The sequence below is a fragment of the Phasianus colchicus genome, chromosome Z (assembly GCF_987193195.1).
Source record: "Phasianus colchicus chromosome Z, bPhaCol1.hap1.1, whole genome shotgun sequence".
NCBI classification, from domain to species: Eukaryota; Metazoa; Chordata; class Aves; order Galliformes; family Phasianidae; genus Phasianus; species Phasianus colchicus.
The window spans coordinates 66,157,597-66,176,054 of record NC_143476.1 but is presented as its reverse complement, the minus strand read 5'-3'; the positions used below and the strand labels follow the sequence as shown (position 1 = coordinate 66,176,054).

Sequence of the window (18,458 nt, the reverse complement as noted above, 5' to 3'; positions counted from 1 at the left end):
AGTCAATAATTTATCTTTAATGCCTTCCATTTTCATTTGCACTGAACTGGTAAATGATTCAAATAATTAACATTAAAATACATATAATACATATAATTCACTTGCACCCAAAATGTAATAAAAAGGTGTCTCCCTGATCAATAATGACTTATTGTGACATCGCAATGAAAGTACTGAAATATTTAAATGTCGCTTGTGAGTGCTGTGGAAAGGAAAATGAATGAAGCTGGACAGTGTGACTAAGGGGACTGATTATTAAAATGCTACTACAGAATTTAGCAAATTTTTTGAAAGGAGAGAATAGTCTAAATGCTTGACTTAAGGGCAGTAGCTATGTCTAGGCATGCTAGAGACCAAATGACATCTCAGACAAGCAGCAAGCTCCATGGTGCAGAAGCAGAGAGCAGCTAAAAGGCAGGTGTTTCTGACCAGTATTTCTAAGATCACTGAAATAATCACTTTGTCTTATGACTAGCTCAGAGCTGAATTGATTCCTAGATCAGGATTTTCCTGCTGTCTCAGGGTGAGAATATAACGATGTGAGTGAATTTTCTTCATTTTCAAACTATCCTTCAGATCCATTGTAAAGCTACAATGGTTGGATGAAACATTTGAACATCGCAAAATGTCGCATTTTGTGTAAAGGTTATGGTGTGCTGTCCTTCTCCGCAATTATGTTTCTAATTTTTAGTTTTTCTTCTTCTGTTTTATTTTCCCCTAATTCTTTTTTGTTCCATCCTGATTTGCTTGGTTTTGTCTCTGAAAGGAACCAAGGGAACTCATACATTTGCAGTTTGAAAAATAAGGGATCCCGAAAAGATTTTCACAAGCATCTGCAGAAACAAACGTTTGAATCAGAAACTTCAGACTCTAGTGAAGCAAGCTTTCAGGTATCTTTCATTATCTTTGGTAAAAGTTATTAAATATAGAATATATTTAATATATTCCTCAAGGGAAGCAAAAATCCTGTGTACAGAGACCTCTGCAGCAGGTAGCCCTTCCTTATAGGGAGTTTCTGTCACCATTGTTTGTAGAGCCTGGGGATGTTGGTACTAGAGCTGGTGTGGCTGTGTAGTGCCCCTGACACCTCCTGTTCAGGGAAGCGTGGGCAGCAAAGTAGGTCGTGGGCTGATGGAGGCCCACCAGCTGCCTCCTGCTCCTCAGTGTGGATGCAGTCAGGCTCAGAGATCTGAAGAATTACAGTGTCACCCTGCCAACAGCTCGCTGTGCTTTAGCTTCCGCCATGTCCACTTTGAAAGTTGAAGGTAAACTGCCCTTTCCCTTTGTTCCCCATGGATGCAGAGAGGTGCAAACTGGGGGACAGTGTTTACCATCATCTCCCACTTGGTGAGCCTCTTGGCAGCAGTGAAATTAAGGCAACCTCTGAAAGACAGGCAAGAGAAACCTCATGATGCTCAAGCTACAGCAGGCAGTAAGAAGTTTAGTTCCTTCATTTTCTGACAGGTCGGGCCCAGGGCTGTGCACATGCTCCCTGAGGACACCTCCAAGACTGCTCCAGCCTCCTCTGACTTTGACCTGCGCAGCCTGCAGCCGGATCCCCGTCTGGAAAACCTGCTGCGGCATGTCAGTGCAGAGGAGTTTGAGAGGCAGAATGAGGAAGCCCGACGAACCAACAGGCACGCTGAGCTCCTTGCCCTCTACCCATCTGTGGATGAGGTGAGATCACAGGGCTTCTGGCACTCAAGTCATACTTCATTGGGATGGAGGTTGTCCACATAACCATCAAAAATGTGACTCCTGGCCTGTCTTCCTGCTTCCCTTGCTTTTGTGTATCTCCCTTGAATAATAACACAGTGAAGGTGTGGCTTCACATGCCTGCCAGCCATCTTGAATGTGCATTCAAGCAGTTGTATCCAACTCATGGTGTTGCCTGAGGTCTTTCTACCTTCTTTTGATGTAAGTCAGGCCATGTTCTGCTAAAATGCTTGTGTCAAAACAAGCCACATTCATTTGGGAAACACCAGATGCAGGTGAGGCATGTAGGTATTTGTAAACTCATATCAGTTTTCTTTCTGACTGAAGAGATGAAGTGGCTGCTAAGTCAGGTGTTGTTTTGTAGCTGTGGCTCAGTTACATCACTTGAAGCTGTTATGTAAGCATGTAAATTTGCAATTATTTTAATTGCATTTGAACTGTTTAATGATAGGAAGATGCAGTGGAAATACGCCCAGTGCCAGATCGCCCAAAGGAACACCTGGGCAACAGGATTCTGGTAAAGCTGCAGACTCTGAAGTAAGTATCCATATATCCTGGTCTGGCAGGCTTTGGTGACACCTTTCAATTACAGTGTCTCTATTCCTGTGAGCATCTTGCTGCAGACTCACTAACATTGTATGTTCCTTATTCAACAAGAATTTACGTGCTTGCTTGTTCTTGCTTTGGTGTAATTTTGGCAGAAAACCATTTATATCAATAGTTACGGGAGTTTTTATCTTGTCAGATCAGAACGAAAAGGAGTTGGGGATGAAACCAAGTTATTTATTATAAACAAACTATATTGGTCTCTGTTCATAATAGTGATAAATTGAAAAAACATTAAGAATAGTGCAATCATTTTTAACTGATATTTGAGACCAGCTTTCTGACAAACTCAGAAAATACACTGCTGGCAGTTTACCTCCTTTTTTTTCCACTTGAAGTCGGTAAATAAAATGCACTAGCTAAAAAAAGAAAAATCTTCCAAACTTTAAGAGAGCCAAGGTCTGAATGAAGTACTTCTCCTCATTTTCTAAGGAAATGACAGCCTAAAAACCCTTTTGTTTTTTGTTCTACAGGGTCTTTAAAAGTAAAATATTAATGAGTGTGTCTTCCCTTAACAGGTTTGATATAGAGATTGAGCCTTTGTTTGCATGCATAGCTCTCTATGATATAAAAGAAAGAAAAAAGGCAAGTGTGCACTACAGCATAAATGGAATAATACTTGTTCATTCATTCATGTTTTCAGTTGAATTTCATGATAGTGTGAAAATTCTAGGATAGTTAGCTTTTCTTTGTTTCTTTTGTTCAATTGACTTACCTCTTATTTAAAACTTTTAACTCTAAAAATTATTAGAATTGCTTACAAAAAATATCTCAACTTTTGTATATGTGCATCCTGATCCAGGTTGCTTCAGTCGTGCTATAGTGTTTGCAGCTGTTTATTTTTTATTTCCACGTACTTCTTTTGACTTATTTTAAAATAACATTCAATTCATTTTTGCTTTACAGTACATTTTAAATTCTTTTTCTTTTCAAGATCTCTGAAAATTTCCACTGTGACCTGAACTCTGATTCATTAAGAGGATTCTTGCGTTCTCATACACCCTCCACCGACTTGTCTACTCTGGCAAGATCAGCAGTGTTTTCTGTCACTTATCCCTCATCAGATATATACTTAGTAATAAAGGTATGTTACAGTGGTACTTTCAGACCATTCTTCCTGTTCCCAACTGTGCCAATTGTCTGAGTATATGCAGTTGACTGATGTGATTTTCCCATAGCTGAGAGGCATTCTGATAATTTTTGATCATCTTTGTCCAAGTATCCACTGGTATATCTTGTTCCCAACCTAAGAAGTTTTATTAATATCTTACGTTCTAGCCCAGCTGAGTGTTTAGGTTTTCCTATCTCTTCATAAGAAAAAAATTAAGTGAAATAAACAGTTTTAAATTTTTTTAATTGTGTTTTAGCGGAGTTTGTTTTGTTTTGTTTTGTTTTGGGTTAGTATGTTTTGCATTGGTCTGTTTATTTAATTCTGAAGCTAACTTTGCCCAAACCATTTCATTTGGAATGTGTTAATTTTTCTGCTTGTGGTGAAAATGCAGCAGTACCTGATAGGTAGTTTTGTTATATACATATTTTCTGCTTCCTAACTAACAGTAGGGGAAACTGGGAAAAGTTTATTGTACATTACTCTGTGAAGACTGTTTTAAGCATTATTTTTGGTAGATTTGGGCAGACTTTTCCATATCGTAGAGAAGTAATGCATTAAGTTTGGAGTTATATTTTTTATTTATGAGCATCTTATTTTACTGCTTTTTGTAGATAGAAAAAGTGCTTCAGCAAGGAGAAATTGGAGATTGTGCAGAACCCTACATGGTTCTTAAAGAAAATGAAACTGGCAAGGTAAGTAAACAACCATGAAAAGTGTTTGGATCAAAACATGCATGCAAAGGGGAACAGGGAAAGAACAGATCTTTTGGAATGGGACAGAACCCAAAGAACAATGGGGAGAAAGTCATTGTTAAATCCGTAGAGCAAGCAATTTGATGCCTGTAGTTGACATGAAGAATTCAGAAGAAGACAAGGTGCACTTTTGTTCCTAGTCACTTTGGAAATCAGTACTGATTCCAAAGTCTTGAGCCATAAAGTATCTATAGGTAAGTAAAGGAGATGTCAGTGCAGCATGGAGTTGGCACAAATATTTGTACTTCAAAGACTTCCTGCTGATCTGACTAGGCAACCTGTTGTGGTGTGTTATGTCCAGTTCAATGCAGACATCTGTAAATAACATCTTTGTTTGGGGAATTGTCATTTACCTTCCCTCAACCAGACTGATGATGTTTCCTCAAATCTCATATTTCTCACTTTCATCAGAATATTATTTCTGTATCTGATGAAGGAGATGGAACTTGCTCATGTTAAGATGATTACTCATGCTGGGCACAAGGGTCACTGCAAAAAGATCTGCATTCTCCTTTTTAGTAACAAGAATGAACTAGTTGAAATGGGAAGTGAATTTACAGATCAAAACAGCAATGGTGCTGACAGTGGTGTAACAGGAAGATGTGAGATAAGAATACAAATCATTTACTAAAATGTGAATAAATAAATAATTTTCCTTTTTTCTTTAAAATGAAGTTAGAATAACTGATTGCTTTTAAAACATTCATTATTTTCTTTGTCTTAGACAAAAGAAAAGATTGAAAAACTGAAAGCCCAAGCTGAATGCTTTTGTCAACGACTAGGGAAATACAGAATGCCATTTGCCTGGATTCCCATAAGTCTAACTAATTTCTTCAATGTTTCCACACTCGAACGAGAAGTATCTGAGGCTGAAGGTTTGAACGGTACTTGTTTAAGTTTTCTGACTAACACAAAGCAACTCTTCGGTGGTTCTGTGCTTAGGAAGCAATATCATTCATTTTTGTCCTCAAGAACAAATGACAGATTTAAATTCATATCTTCTCAGCTTTCCTTTTTAGTCTTACAAGCAAAAGTTAATATTCTCACTATTTCACCTCTGCATATGTATTTTTATATATTCTAAATATTCTTCAGTGTTCTAGGCCCTATTTTAGTTGAACTGGCTTTTACTATCTGGAATCCCTATCCAATAAAGAGTAATCAGAATATTTATCTTCTTAGGTTCTGGAGTGTACAAGAGATGTTTCAAGCTGCATCTAACACTAATCAATCTGCTTTGTAACTCATTAACTAAAAATATGAATAAGCTTGTGCTCTGCAGCAGAAATAATGTCACTCTCACTAGGTGTATTGTAGCATTCCATTCTTTCACATAGTCTGAAATACAGCTAGTGGGAAATACAGATAAAAGCTTAATGCTGTAGGTACTGATCTCTGTCCTCTGATGTAACTGGGAACTTGTGGATTTCTAGCATATCCTTATAGTCTTGATACTGAAGTAGCACAAAACAAGTTGGTATTTTATTTAATTTCTCTTTGAAGGGAAAGGATCAACTAGTGAGAAGAGGGCAACACTATTACAAGCAAGAAGACTTTCTGAGAGAAGTCTCAGCACTGAGGACAGTTATCCAGTGTCAAACTTCAAAACTGTCTCCCTGACCCACAGTACTTTCTTTAAACAGGTATAGGATGCTCTTTGTTTCTGACTGCCTAAGACACTTTTCCTGTGTGTTGTGTGAACTGTGTTGGGAAAAATTATCCAATGATGTTAGTGTTCAGAGAATAATTGCTGTTGACAGTAACTTACCTTTTTTGCATGTCTCAAGGTAATCACAAAATCATAGAATGGCCTGGGTGGAAAGGGATCTTTCAACTCCCCCGCTACATGCAGGGTGGCCGACCACTAGACCAGGATGCTCAGAGCCACATCCAGCCCGGCCCTGAATGCTTCCAGGGATGGGGCACACACAGCCTTCTTGGACAGTCTTTTGTTATGCAGTATTGCTATAAAGATAATGATTTTTGTCTTTCTCCTTGTAGGAAGGAGACAGGCTTAGTGATGAAGATCTGTTCAAATTTTTAGCTGATTTCAAAAGATCATCTTCCTTGCAGAGACGAATTAAGACTTTACCAGGTACACAATTCATTTTAAATGGAATAGTATATATGTACTTTTCTCCTTTAAACCGTTTTGTAAGTTTCAACCCCAAAATAGAATAAAATTGTGTTTTAAACTATTGTGGAACCTTCTGGGTTCCCAGCGTCCCCAGTTAAGTATTGAGATTTGTATTGAGCTTGATATTCCACAGTGATTTGCTTTTTTTTCTAACTTACACTGTATCTGCTGGATGTATTTCATGATCATTCAAGCTGTTTGAAGACAGAGATTTTCTCTGCAATGTTTTCCAATGAGTCATATGTTACAGAAGGAGATTAAAATGCGTACATATTTCACCTTGCATTTGGATCAGTGTTTGGCTATGCTCAAACACTTGACAAGCTGCATTTTACTTTTTCAGATAAATTACATCTTGAGATCTTCTGGATTGTAGAGAAACCCCCAAAAAACACAAATTCAGTGTAAAGCTTCTCTTACCTTTGTAGATAATTGTCAGAAATGACAAATGCAGGTTTCCAAAATAGTTTTTTCTTTCCGAAACTTAAAATTGAAAGTTTGATTATACTCATGGCAGGGTTATCAGTATTAACTGTATAACTGCTGTCCACAACTAGTCTGGATTTCCTGTTGGATGATGTCTACTTTGTCACAGATTAATAGAGCAGAATCTGAGTGGAGATGGAAAGACAACTCTGCTATACACCACTCTTTTCTCTTTTATTCAGCTTCCAAATAATTCTTGTATATCCTTCTATTTGCATGTTTTATTCTCATGCAGCTTTCAATCCAAAGATCCATTTCTTACTTATGTAGTGACCTCACATATTGTTTTCAGTTTTGATTTATTATACATTAGTTATTTTTTGTATTCTTTGGTAACATTTTGTGTTTTTTTTAAAAGGAACACTTAAACTGGAGATCTCTCCAGCTCCTGAAAACCTTGGTTACTGTCTGACACCGGAATTGCTACCAGTGAAACCCTTCCCAGAAAATCGTAGTCGTCCTCACAAAGAGATTTTGGAATTCCCAATTAGAGAAGTGTATGTTCCCCATACTATTTATAGGTAAGATTACTATTATTTTTTTTAATGCTTAAGAACCATTTTCAAAGGTGGTTGTGATTTAGCTTTTTTTTTTTTTTAAATAAAAGCTGAGAAAAATTGCTAAAGACTATGTTTTAGACTGATTTAATCTTGTCAGCTGTTAGAAGGTAAGATACCCTCCAGATGCTGTATTTAATTATGTAGTTATCCTGTTCCACACAGAATATTTTTAAAATGTTCACAACCTAGCAGCTCTTGTTAGCTTGACATAAATATATAAAATCATGTGGATACTGTGCCCATTTCCTTAGTGAAAGCATGAAAAAAAGCAGTAGTAGTTTTTATACAACTGAAAGTACAAATGTAAATGAAGTCAAATAACAAGATTTTTTTTTAATTTAATGGAAAAAAGTGGCCAGATTTTAACTACCCTTTCCATTATTAGGCCTCAGTAAGGTATAGCACTTGTCAACTCCAGGTGGCCTGGTAGTGTACAAAGATTTGCTTTTGAAAACAAAAAGCATTAGCAACCACTTTAAATTGCTAATCTAGAAAGGTGTTTGAGTCTCTCTTTAATTTTGACAAGAGTGAAGTCCTACAGTTAGACATCATGAATAACAAAGCTACCATGTTTAATCTTTTTATCTCCTGAAGCAAGTTAATGTGTCTCCACACTATCTTCCAGTTGCTAGGTGTCTGTGTTGAATAAATACACCTACTTTAGAAGAAATGCATGCTGTAGCTCAACAGCAACAATCTTTTTCCAAGAGTTCACACTGAACTCTTCACAGTTTTTGGCTCTCTTTTGAATTTCACTCTTAGTGAAAACTATGGAAACAAAAGAGGAACTGTCCTATTTAGCTAGTAATAATGAAGAGAAGATTGATATAGCATGTTTACCTTAATCTTCACCTTAATTAATGAATCAGTGATGATAACACAACTGAGGTGACAAAAATAGTATTGTGTCGTGAACTGTAAAGTCTTTTTGTTAATAACCCATTCAACCCCAAAGACAGCCTTTTAGATACAGTGGGGAAATTATGAATAAGTGTGGAAGTGATTTTGTTTCAACATCATTGTCACTACAGCTATATCTGGCGCTAGAAAGGGGCGTCATCAACAGATAATGTTGATAGCCAGCAGTAGATCCTCAGTAAGACAGATGAGTCAGCTTTGCAAACCTTCTGAGAGAACGACTTTGTGATTGCAGGAAGTAGCAACTGCGGTTGTGCAGCAGCACTGAAACCTCTTCCTACAAGCTAGAGTAACATAGCTCTTTCTGAGATGCTTTTGCCACCCAATAAACACAGTCATGCCAGAAAAAGTGTTGTTAGGGAATGTGGACCGATTATCAGCTTAATTTGATTGCTATCCAAGACTCTTTGCTTAGTTCTCTCCATGATGAATATTACTGTAAGCCTGAGATGAAGCTCCTTTCTGCAAAGTAGCTCTGAACTTGAACACAGCCAGATATAAAGTGATTTATGTTATTTTATTCCCTTTTGTCTAACCTGGGATATATGACCATCCTGTTTTCGTAAAGCTATGTGCTGACTTTTAGGCAACTGTGGTAGTATGCCAATGTGCTGCTGTTTGTTTAATGTTTCCTAATTTTTGACTGTAAGTATACAAACCAGTTCTATTTACCAGTGTTATGGATTTAGATACTAAAAGAATCTGAAATTAGTGAAGTCAATACTTTTTTTTTTTTTTAATTAAAATGTTACTTTGAATGTAGGAGAGATTTACATATATAAATGTATTTGAATAACAAAACAATGAAAGCTTTTAAAGATACAGTCTGGTAAGATCTTGTTGGCATAATAATACCTCTGCACAGATCCAGACAAATACTAATGAAATATCTACTTTTAGTTTGTTGCCTGGATGTTTAAAAGAGATGCAAAAACGTAATTTATTTTTCTTTCCTTCTTTCTTTGTTTCCTTCTTTCTCTCTTTTTCTCTCTTTTTCTCTCTTTTTCTCTCTTTTTCTCTCTTTTGTGCTTAATATTGCAATAGTCCTATTGCAATACCTAATGAATATGTGCTCATTTATCTCCTTTAACAATACAACAACTCAGGATTTAGTAATACTAGGACCGGTTAAGGAATTGAGACTATGACCTCACAGCGGGTTTACTTATGGCAGAAGGCTGCAAAAGTCATCAGAAGGGGGTCTAGTCCTCTTGAATTTAATATTGGAAAAGTTTTTAGGTTTTAACTTCTGAAAAAGATATTTGTGAAGTAGGCAGTTGTGGGTCAAAAGGTTTCCTGCGTTTATACAGCAGAAAACTATTATGATGGGTACTAGATTATTCTGTGGGTTCTTTTTATGATGCGTAACATCTCAGTTATTTGTCTGTGGTTTTGGTTTTCAAATACATTATGGTGTTGACTACTTTTTTGTAATATTTGATGTTTGAAGTAATGATGAGCCTCTTCAATTATGTATACAGATTGAACATGAGTTCTGGAGAGAATAGTGCTGAGATTTTAGTCTGAATTGACTCTGAGCTCTTGATAATGTTTAAATTAAGAAAGAACTAATTTTCTGTAATAACTTGATGTGATTTGAATCTTTAAGAATCTGATCTTATGAGCTGAGCTACCACTCAGTTTATCTGGGAAAATTTTTATATTCTGACTAAAAGTTTAGTAGAATATTTGTTAAGGTTTTCATGTCAATGATAATCGACAGATTAAATAATCACTTTCACCTAAAATGTAATGTAGTCTGGCCACTATCTGTTTAATGCTTAATTTTAGCACATGAGAAAAATCATTCAAACTTATCCAAACTAGAAGAAAATTTTACTAAGTTTTAGAATATATGATATAGACACATCCTTTTGAAAATAACATTGAAATTCTCTCGTCATGCCATTTATTCTAGTCAGTGCATGGAAAAATCAGCAACTTTGGTAAAGTATTTGTGATTTACCATTTTTCTGAAGATCGCTCTCTCAAAAGAGTAGAAACAGAGGAATCATCAAAGATTGAAAGTAATGACTAATAGGTGTATCAGTTTTTGTTTCCATTTTCTTAAGCAGTATATGTATGCTCATAAACAATTTGTAGCTTTTATCAGTAATGACTGATTGCTCCTATTTTGGCTTTTGTTATTCATGGTATTCTTATTGCAGTCATCAGTGGACACATCTAATATTGTTTAGAAATTTGAGATGCGCTTGTGAAACTTTGTATATTGTGTAATTTAGCAAGGAGAAGGATTTCATTACATTACACACATATTACACAGCCAATAATTACAGACAGCAATGTTCAGTCAGAAAGATCACAGTCCTGAAGACTGTGCACAGATTTTGTTTTGGCAGAATATTGGTCTCCATTGCTTTGGCCATGGGAGATGATCAAATCATCACTGCTAAGTCTCTATTAAAGAGTAGAAAAATCAGTACATTAAAATGAGAATTGTTTCACGGTGTCCTGTGCAGAGCCTTGGTTTTCCTGTGCTGAAATAGCCTTTTACCTCACAGTCCTTGTGCTGGGTCAGCCTCAGATCCAGATAAGCAGACTGAATTAATGCTTCCTCCAGACCCCTATTACAGTGTGGAACTGTCATGTTGGATTGATGTTGGATGTTGTGTCTGGCCTTTGTAGACCCATACTGACTCCTGAATGGCTCTTTTGCTTCTTGTGAACACATCTGTCTGCATCTGGAGGTGCTTTCTGTAGGGGGAGTGAGTGGAGAAGTACAGTCACACCAGCATTAATCACAGACAGCAGCTGCTGTGGCATGTTGCTTGAAGAATTCCTCTCAGCACTGAGCCTGAAGAGGAACATGTGGCCTCCTGGGGCTCACCACATCCTGAGGGCAGTGCTAACTGCTGCATGGAAATGTTCAGGCTCTCAGGCTGCTGGAGGGAACTGTTGCTGGCAGGAAGAAACACTCTAGTCACCAAAAGATCTGTGTATGCCTAGTCCCTAGTGCAGTGTGAAGGAACTCTTTTGATCATCTCCCCAGCTTACTGCTTTTCATCATTTTCATCGCTGCCTGATACTCAGAGTCAGGGTTTACTTCTGTTCTTCCCCAGCATTGATGGGTTTAATACGCATGTAAGCAAGGTCCCTAAAACTGCTTGAGCATAAATGGCACAAGCTTTACCTCCTCTGCACAGTGCTCACTGAAATAATGCTTCTTTGGTTGTGTAGTCAGCAAAGAGCTCTCTGTGATTTTGCATATCTTTCATTTCAAGTCACATGTAAATGTAAAAATCGGTGCTCAGGGACATTATAGGGATTTGTGACATCTTCTGCTGGGCTGCAGATTAATGAAGCAATGGCTGGATTATGCAGCGTCCCCTATAAGTATTTCTTCATCTCTGACAGATGTAATATTGATAATATCCTTCATTTAATATGTCATTCCCCCTAACATAATTCAGTGGAGGTTACCAATATATTTCTCACTTTCACTTAGTTTTTCCTAATATTATCTTGGAGAGAACTTGGCAGAGCTGAAAGTGCATTTAAGAAGGTTAGGGAAGAAAGTGCATTAGTGTTGCAGGCAGGAGTACTGTGCTGAACAAAAGGAAAGGCAAGTTACATACTGATCTGTTTGCTAAGACATGCCATGCCTCACATAGCATGTGCTGGTTGGTAGAGTGGCTTGTACTGTGTAACTGAAGAGCACTGTCACTTTTTGACTCATGGCAGTAATGAATACCAAGCAGTTTTCTGTGTCTTGCAATGCAATAAAAGGAAGACAGCCCATCTGATTTAATGACAGTGTTCTCCAAAACTGCTCCACAGTGGTGCTGATGACGTGCTGTGATAAGGATAGGTTAATTCTGTGTGTAGTTTCTGACAAAAAGTGAAGATGAAAGTCTGTGAATACCTGTTATTGTTTCTCATTGGAAACCAACATGGTTTCACCAGCATTCATCTTATTTCTTACGCAATGAAGACAAAGAATGAGAATCTTATACCAGAGCAGTATAACAAGAGACACGCTAAATAGACATAATCATAATTCCAAAATGTGTACAAGTTGGATCTAGCTGAAATCTCAGACCTGCCACAGTCTTCAGTGTAGAAAAAGCTTTGTATTTACATTTGCATTATTATGTCAGAATGAGTCTTGAACTCAGAAGACCATCTGTGCTCCACAAAAATTAAAAGTTGTTTTTTAGTTTAGTGATTTACCTATGTATAGAAGCTACTAAATAGCTAGTAAATGGCAAAGTATATTTTAAAGAATTACTGAAAAAATATGTTCAAAGACTCATTTCTACTTGGCTTCTAGAGCTACAGGTTAAAATTCCTTTTTTACATTTAATCATCAACACTGCTTTTCAATTTATAATCTAGAAATGCAAGCTATAACCTAGGATTATATGTTGGTGGGTTCATTTCCTGGTTTGCTTGTTTTTGTCTGAGTGATTCAATAGTGCTTTCAAAACCTGACTCTTTGTAGCTGAGAAAGGAGCTGCTTTCTTGAGAGGTTTCTGCTTTTCATTACATCAAGCAAATATATTATTTCATTTTACATCTGTCTGAAAAAGTGAGAGCTAGAAAGACTGCCCTCTCATATGCATTTACCATATGAGAAACCCTCAACACAGGATGTTTTATGTCACAACAAGAACTTACATTTCCCTTGAAGTCTTAGGTAAAAGAGTTTTGCCAAAGCTTCAACTATCTGGATGATACTGAAGAGCAGGGACAGAAATTAGCAAAACGCTAAGCTGTGCACTTCATTCTGGAAAGGCTTGTTACTTAGCTGCTTTTTCCTATTTCTCTTTCTTCCAGAAATCTCCTCTATGTTTACCCCCAAAGGCTGAATTTTGCTAACCGACCAGCTTCTGCAAGAAACATTACCATCAAGATCCAGTTTATGTGTGGTGAAGACCCGTCTTGTGCAATGCCGGTAATAAATGCTGAGCACTTGTAGGAAACTGTTGCTCAGGTGCTATCCTGAGGAACCTCTTGAAGAGACAACTTACTATTTACTCCACACTGCCGCAGTTTCTAGGGGGATCTTAAGAGGACTGACATCAGAAAGCTTATGAAAGCCTGCAGACATCAGCCCTATAGTTCTAGCCCTATAGGCATCAGCTTCAGCTTGCATTTTTGGGGAAATTTTCAGAGTATGTCAGTGGATTTTTGAGAATGAGATTGAGATAGCACCTTTCGTGATTTTAGTTGTGTTAAAAATAATAATGAGTTGAAATGCTACTTTGAAGAACTTTACCCCAGGAATTTGTTGGCTTGAGGACTGACACCTGGCTAACCTTTTTGAATGTGCTGACGCTGCACAGTGCGCACTTTACAGTGGCATGTTCCTTACCCAAATGTACTCTGGAACTGAAATCAGAGCATCAGTTCAGTGTTTTCCTTGGTCATATTTTCTTCCAGAGCTGACGCTGTGTCATGTGAATATAACACTTATGTTTTATATAATGCTATGCAGCTGTTTAGTTGTTTTTTTTTTTACATTCTGCTCATATCACTGTTAGGTTTTGATTAATGCTTGGGATAAAGGCAGTTTATCTGGCATCACTGTGCCCTTTAAGTATGGGTTTCACCTCAGTACATACCGGTTTCTGCTGTGCAGATTCCCTTATCTCAGTTCATCTCTCTGAGACCCTTTAAAGTTACAGCATTCCAGCACCCTTTCATGGAGGCTAGAGTGAATCAAATACCACTGAATGTAAAGGATCTGTAAGGTAAGGTGAGGTGAATCTCACCCTATGTAAACAGGATAGAAGTGAAAAATAAACTTCTCAAAAAAAAAATTAATTCATCACTTACAATGTAATTAAAAGCAATATGATAATCCACAGGAGGCTTATCACAGCTGCATTTCTGAAGTTTCTAACTTTTGCGTTACTGGAGAATGCAATGTAAAATGCCTCTGATCCATCTTCCTGATGTTTTGTGTTGCATGTTGCGTGAGGAAGATGCCAGCTAATGACACTTCTGTGTCATCATACTAAGATCAAATTGAAGGATCATTATCCCACCTTTATATGCTGTCTTAAACTGACACAGAATGATAACAATTAAATGTTTTAGATCTGACTGTATTCACTTTCATTTATTAATGCAGGTAATTTTTGGAAAATCTTCAGGTCCAGAATTTGTGCAAGAGATATATACAGCTATCACATATCATAACAAGTAAGCATTGTTGTTATTCTTATAACTTGAGATGTATTAAGCATGACCTTTTTATATAATTCTCAGCTAATATTAGTTACTCAAAGAATGGTGGTAATAAGCTATTTTAAATTTCTACATTTTATGAGTACTTGTCAATACCTAATTTGGATTACTACATGCATTTGCATAAGTGACTGTTGCTTTTCTTGTTTTGAGCTCTTTAAAGACTAGTCAGGAGTATTCCCTGTCTGAAGATGAAGGAACAGAAGCAGGAAGTAGCAGCTTTGTAAAAGCATTCACCTTGATTTATTCACAGATCGAAAAGAACTGAAGGGGTTCTCTCCTATGAATGCAAACTCAAGATGTAGGTTTTATACAGTAACTATGCTGAAACCACAAATTAAAATTGAATGGTTTTAAAAGTAAGGAGGTGGATGATACTGAAATATTCTGGCTTACACACTTTGCATCAAACTGTTCCTGATTCAAAACTGTAGATAGATCATAACAGTGTCCATAGAGATACATACTTCACTTGCATGACTTATCTCAAGGCTGTTTTTAGGATCTATACAGTTCTTATTACCATAGCATCTGGGAGCCTGCTGACAAATATGCTTCTGCTCTGAAATATGCATGGCATTTTTTTAAACAGGTCTCCTGACTTTTATGAAGAAGTGAAAATAAAACTGCCAGCAAAACTCACGGAGAAACACCATCTATTGTTCACTTTCTATCATATCAGCTGCCAGCCAAAGCAAGGAGCATCTGTGGAAACTCTCATTGGATATTCAGTAAGTGATATAAATGTGTGTATGCATGGGGCAGGGGTCGGAGAAGAGAGGCTAGATGTGTGGGTATGTATCCCATGCAGATAGACTCTTTGCTTATCAAGGATTTTGCCATGCATTCCATTTCTGGTAATGGTAATACATCATAACAAGTAGAAGGCTGTTCTGCAGATACTGCAGGGCGTGCTCATGCATCCGTTAAATGTACAGACATAATAAATTTATATGCAGCTTGTGCTGCTATATCTTAGTTATAACTTTACATTGGTAAGCATTTTTGAAGTTGGTGAATTTACCCAAAGCGCAGAAATTAAGTATACACCTACATATTTGCAACAGCAGTGCCCTATTGTAGAGCTCTTAATTGTTAGATTCTATTTGCGGAAAAGAAAAAAGGCAATTAACTGTTATTTACTGTTATCTAACATGTTCACACATGAGGTGACATCTAATATAATATTTTGAATTAAGTTTTATATGGTATATTGCTTACATAAAAACTGTCATTTACCCTTGTTAAAATCAAAAGCCATGAAAATATTTAGATACTAGAATTCAATTATCTTAAATTCAGTTATCTTCATATCTTCATTGAAACGCATGTTTTAGCTTGAGAAACACATATTGTAGCACAGTGTCATTTTTCTTTAACTATTTTTAACTGGAGAGATTTTAGAATAAGAAGAAAGAACAGATAATAATAATACTTCAGATGTGAAAAAGTTCTAGTGCTATTGAACCATGGAGCCATACAAGTACTATCTGTGTGTTCATGCTATGAGGTTTGTGCTCTTGAGTCCAGTACTGTTAGTCCTCTCAAGCAGGCTTTCTTTTGTGGATAGATGCCACAAATGCTTACTTACTTAAACATGATGTGTTTCTGTCCTGTGCTACTCCACAGCCTCTTTCAGATTTAAACAGGAGCAAAGTATGTCCAGATGTCATTGCAGAGTTCTGATAGGTCATGGCCTTAATCCTCAGGGTAACAGTACCAAAATGTTCAATTTGTCCATAGCAAAACTTGAACTCTTCAAGTTCAAAACTTGAGCTTGATTTACTTCACAAAACTATAGAATGACTTGGGTTGGAAGGAATCTTAAAGATCACCCAGTTCCAGCCTCCTACTATGGGTTGCTAGCCCCAGATCAGGCTTCTCATGGCTCCATCCAGCCTGGCCTTGAACACCTCTAAAGGTGGGATTAAAAAAAAAAAAAAGCCAAATATCAATCTATTCAGGATAAGTTATTTTTCAAATAAAAGCATGTGACCTATTAAATCCTTCTGATAGGATTTATTAGAAAAACATATGTCACACATGAAAAGCTCTCTGTTTTCAGATGAGTTTGTTTGTAAAGCAGTCTTGTACATTTTTCTACAGTAGCTATCAGTGAATTTAAAATGCAAAGAAATTACTGTTTAATGGATTGGAGCAGAGAAACTCAGGTCAATATCTCATTTCTTGTTCTGTTGACTATACATAACAGATTAGATAAATAGCTCTAATCATATATAGTCATGAATATTGCTGCATTTTCTCTTCATTTGTTTCAGTGGCTGCCAATTCTGTTAAATGATCGTCTTCAAACAGGACATTATTGTCTTCCTGTTGCATTGGATAAGCTGCCATTCCACTATTCAATTCACTCTCCTGAGGTAACAAAGAAAATTATGAAAAGACAATGTTTTTGCAGTGTAGAACATCATAAGTATTTTACAGTCCAACATAGCTATCTCTTTTTGAACAGTTGCCCCTTTCTGTACTTTAAAAGAGTAAAGCCCTAGAGAAAAATGTTATTATTTTAATTGGTTTTATTATGTATTGTTAAATTGTGTTTTTTAAAGTTATTAATTCAAAAATCCTTGTGAATTTCTAACCAGTGATACATTTGTTTAGAGTTTGTCAGGTTCATAATTTGCTTTCTTTCACAAGATGATTTGCTCGTTTTTTGTGGGAGAGGGAGGATACATGGATTCAGGTGCTGCTACTAGAACAGGAAGCTGCCTTCTGAGCTAATATGGCGAGTAGAAAACTGCCTCTGTCTTTAAAACTGTACCATGTCACCAAGGAGTGCCTTTGGCATGCATTGGCTGTAAACTTCTAACCACAGAAAATGCAAATTCAGACTGTCTGTTCTAGGCATCCAGCTGAAGTGTTGCAAATTTCCCCCTTTAACGAATGAAATTCTCTTCATCTGGCCTATGAGAATAAAGACACCTAGCTATGGTCCTCTGTGCTGCACTGAATTAGATGCCTAAAGTAAAGTGAATAGTATTAAGGTCTTAGAGACCCATGTAAACAGGCTTTCTATTAGATCATTAAAAGACAGTGATTCCTGTAATTCTTTTCTATCACAGAAAGTCCCATCACAGACACCACCTATCAAATGGGTTGAAGGACACAAAGGTGTTTTCAATATTGAAGTGCAAGCTGTTTCATCTGTTCATACCCAGGTAATGCATCAAAAGAAACATGCAACTGTAGTTTCATTTCAAAGGGGATTCATATGTCCATTCTGATCAAGGATCAACTGGAGATGTTTAAGTTCCCACAGGTTTGAGAGCAAATGAAAAGTTCCTGCTATCTTACAGCTGTGGAAAGAACTTGATTATTTTCAGTGAATGAAATCCACTGATATGAGTGCACAAATAAGCACTCTGAGCAGCAAGTCAAATCAAACAATAAGGAGCCTGGTTTCCTCTCAGCTCAACAGAGATCTGATGTGAAGAATACTGGTACGGCGTAGTGCCAGTTTCTGCAGTGTGCATGTTCTGTTCTCTGGGGCTAGTTCAAACAAAGTGTCCAACAGCTGAAGGAAAGCACAGCATCTCTGCTCCCTCCAGGGCCAGCTAGGCTGCCAAAATACTCCACACAGATGGCAGCTCAGCCATCCATGTGTAGGGATGATAACTTAATGCTGAATGGGAACTTTGAGTTCTAAGATTCTGATCACTTAAATGTGGTAGAAAATTGAAGGCTTTCCATTTTCACTGGGGTCTGAAGCACCACAGGTTTATTTCATTTCGTATTTCACAATGTCTCCTACATCATCTTGTTCTGGTTAACTCTGATAGCATACTTTTTACATACATATAGGACATATTTATAAGGCACATAACTTGCATGTAGCTGGAAGTGAGATTCTTAGATGCAGGTAGCAGAGGGACTATAGAATCACAGAATTGTTCAGGTTGGAAAAGACCTTAATAAGTATAATAATTAAAAGACTATAG

The 18,458-nt window shown here is 37.0% G+C and overlaps 1 protein-coding gene across 5 annotated transcripts in view; it reads left to right on the top strand.

Moving 5' to 3' along the window:
* DOCK8 (dedicator of cytokinesis 8) overlaps window positions 1-18,458 on the top strand; it is an 85,180-nt gene that overhangs the window by 26,220 nt on the left and 40,502 nt on the right. For 4 of the 5 annotated variants that reach the window (XM_090132224.1, XM_090132221.1, XM_090132220.1 and 1 more), the window contains 15 exons: window positions 767-890; window positions 1,465-1,677; window positions 2,168-2,253; window positions 2,841-2,907; window positions 3,257-3,406; window positions 4,045-4,125; window positions 4,910-5,069; window positions 5,689-5,828; window positions 6,187-6,280; window positions 7,167-7,329; window positions 13,084-13,201; window positions 14,384-14,454; window positions 15,092-15,230; window positions 16,779-16,880; window positions 17,583-17,678. In XM_090132224.1, coding sequence (XP_089988350.1) covers window positions 767-890; window positions 1,465-1,677; window positions 2,168-2,253; window positions 2,841-2,907; window positions 3,257-3,406; window positions 4,045-4,125; window positions 4,910-5,069; window positions 5,689-5,828; window positions 6,187-6,280; window positions 7,167-7,329; window positions 13,084-13,201; window positions 14,384-14,454; window positions 15,092-15,230; window positions 16,779-16,880; window positions 17,583-17,678 — 1,804 coding nt within the window. The remainder of the gene's footprint in view (window positions 1-766; window positions 891-1,464; window positions 1,678-2,167; window positions 2,254-2,840; window positions 2,908-3,256; window positions 3,407-4,044; window positions 4,126-4,909; window positions 5,070-5,688; window positions 5,829-6,186; window positions 6,281-7,166; window positions 7,330-13,083; window positions 13,202-14,383; window positions 14,455-15,091; window positions 15,231-16,778; window positions 16,881-17,582; window positions 17,679-18,458) is intronic. The other variant, XM_090132222.1, reaches the window with a different exon arrangement.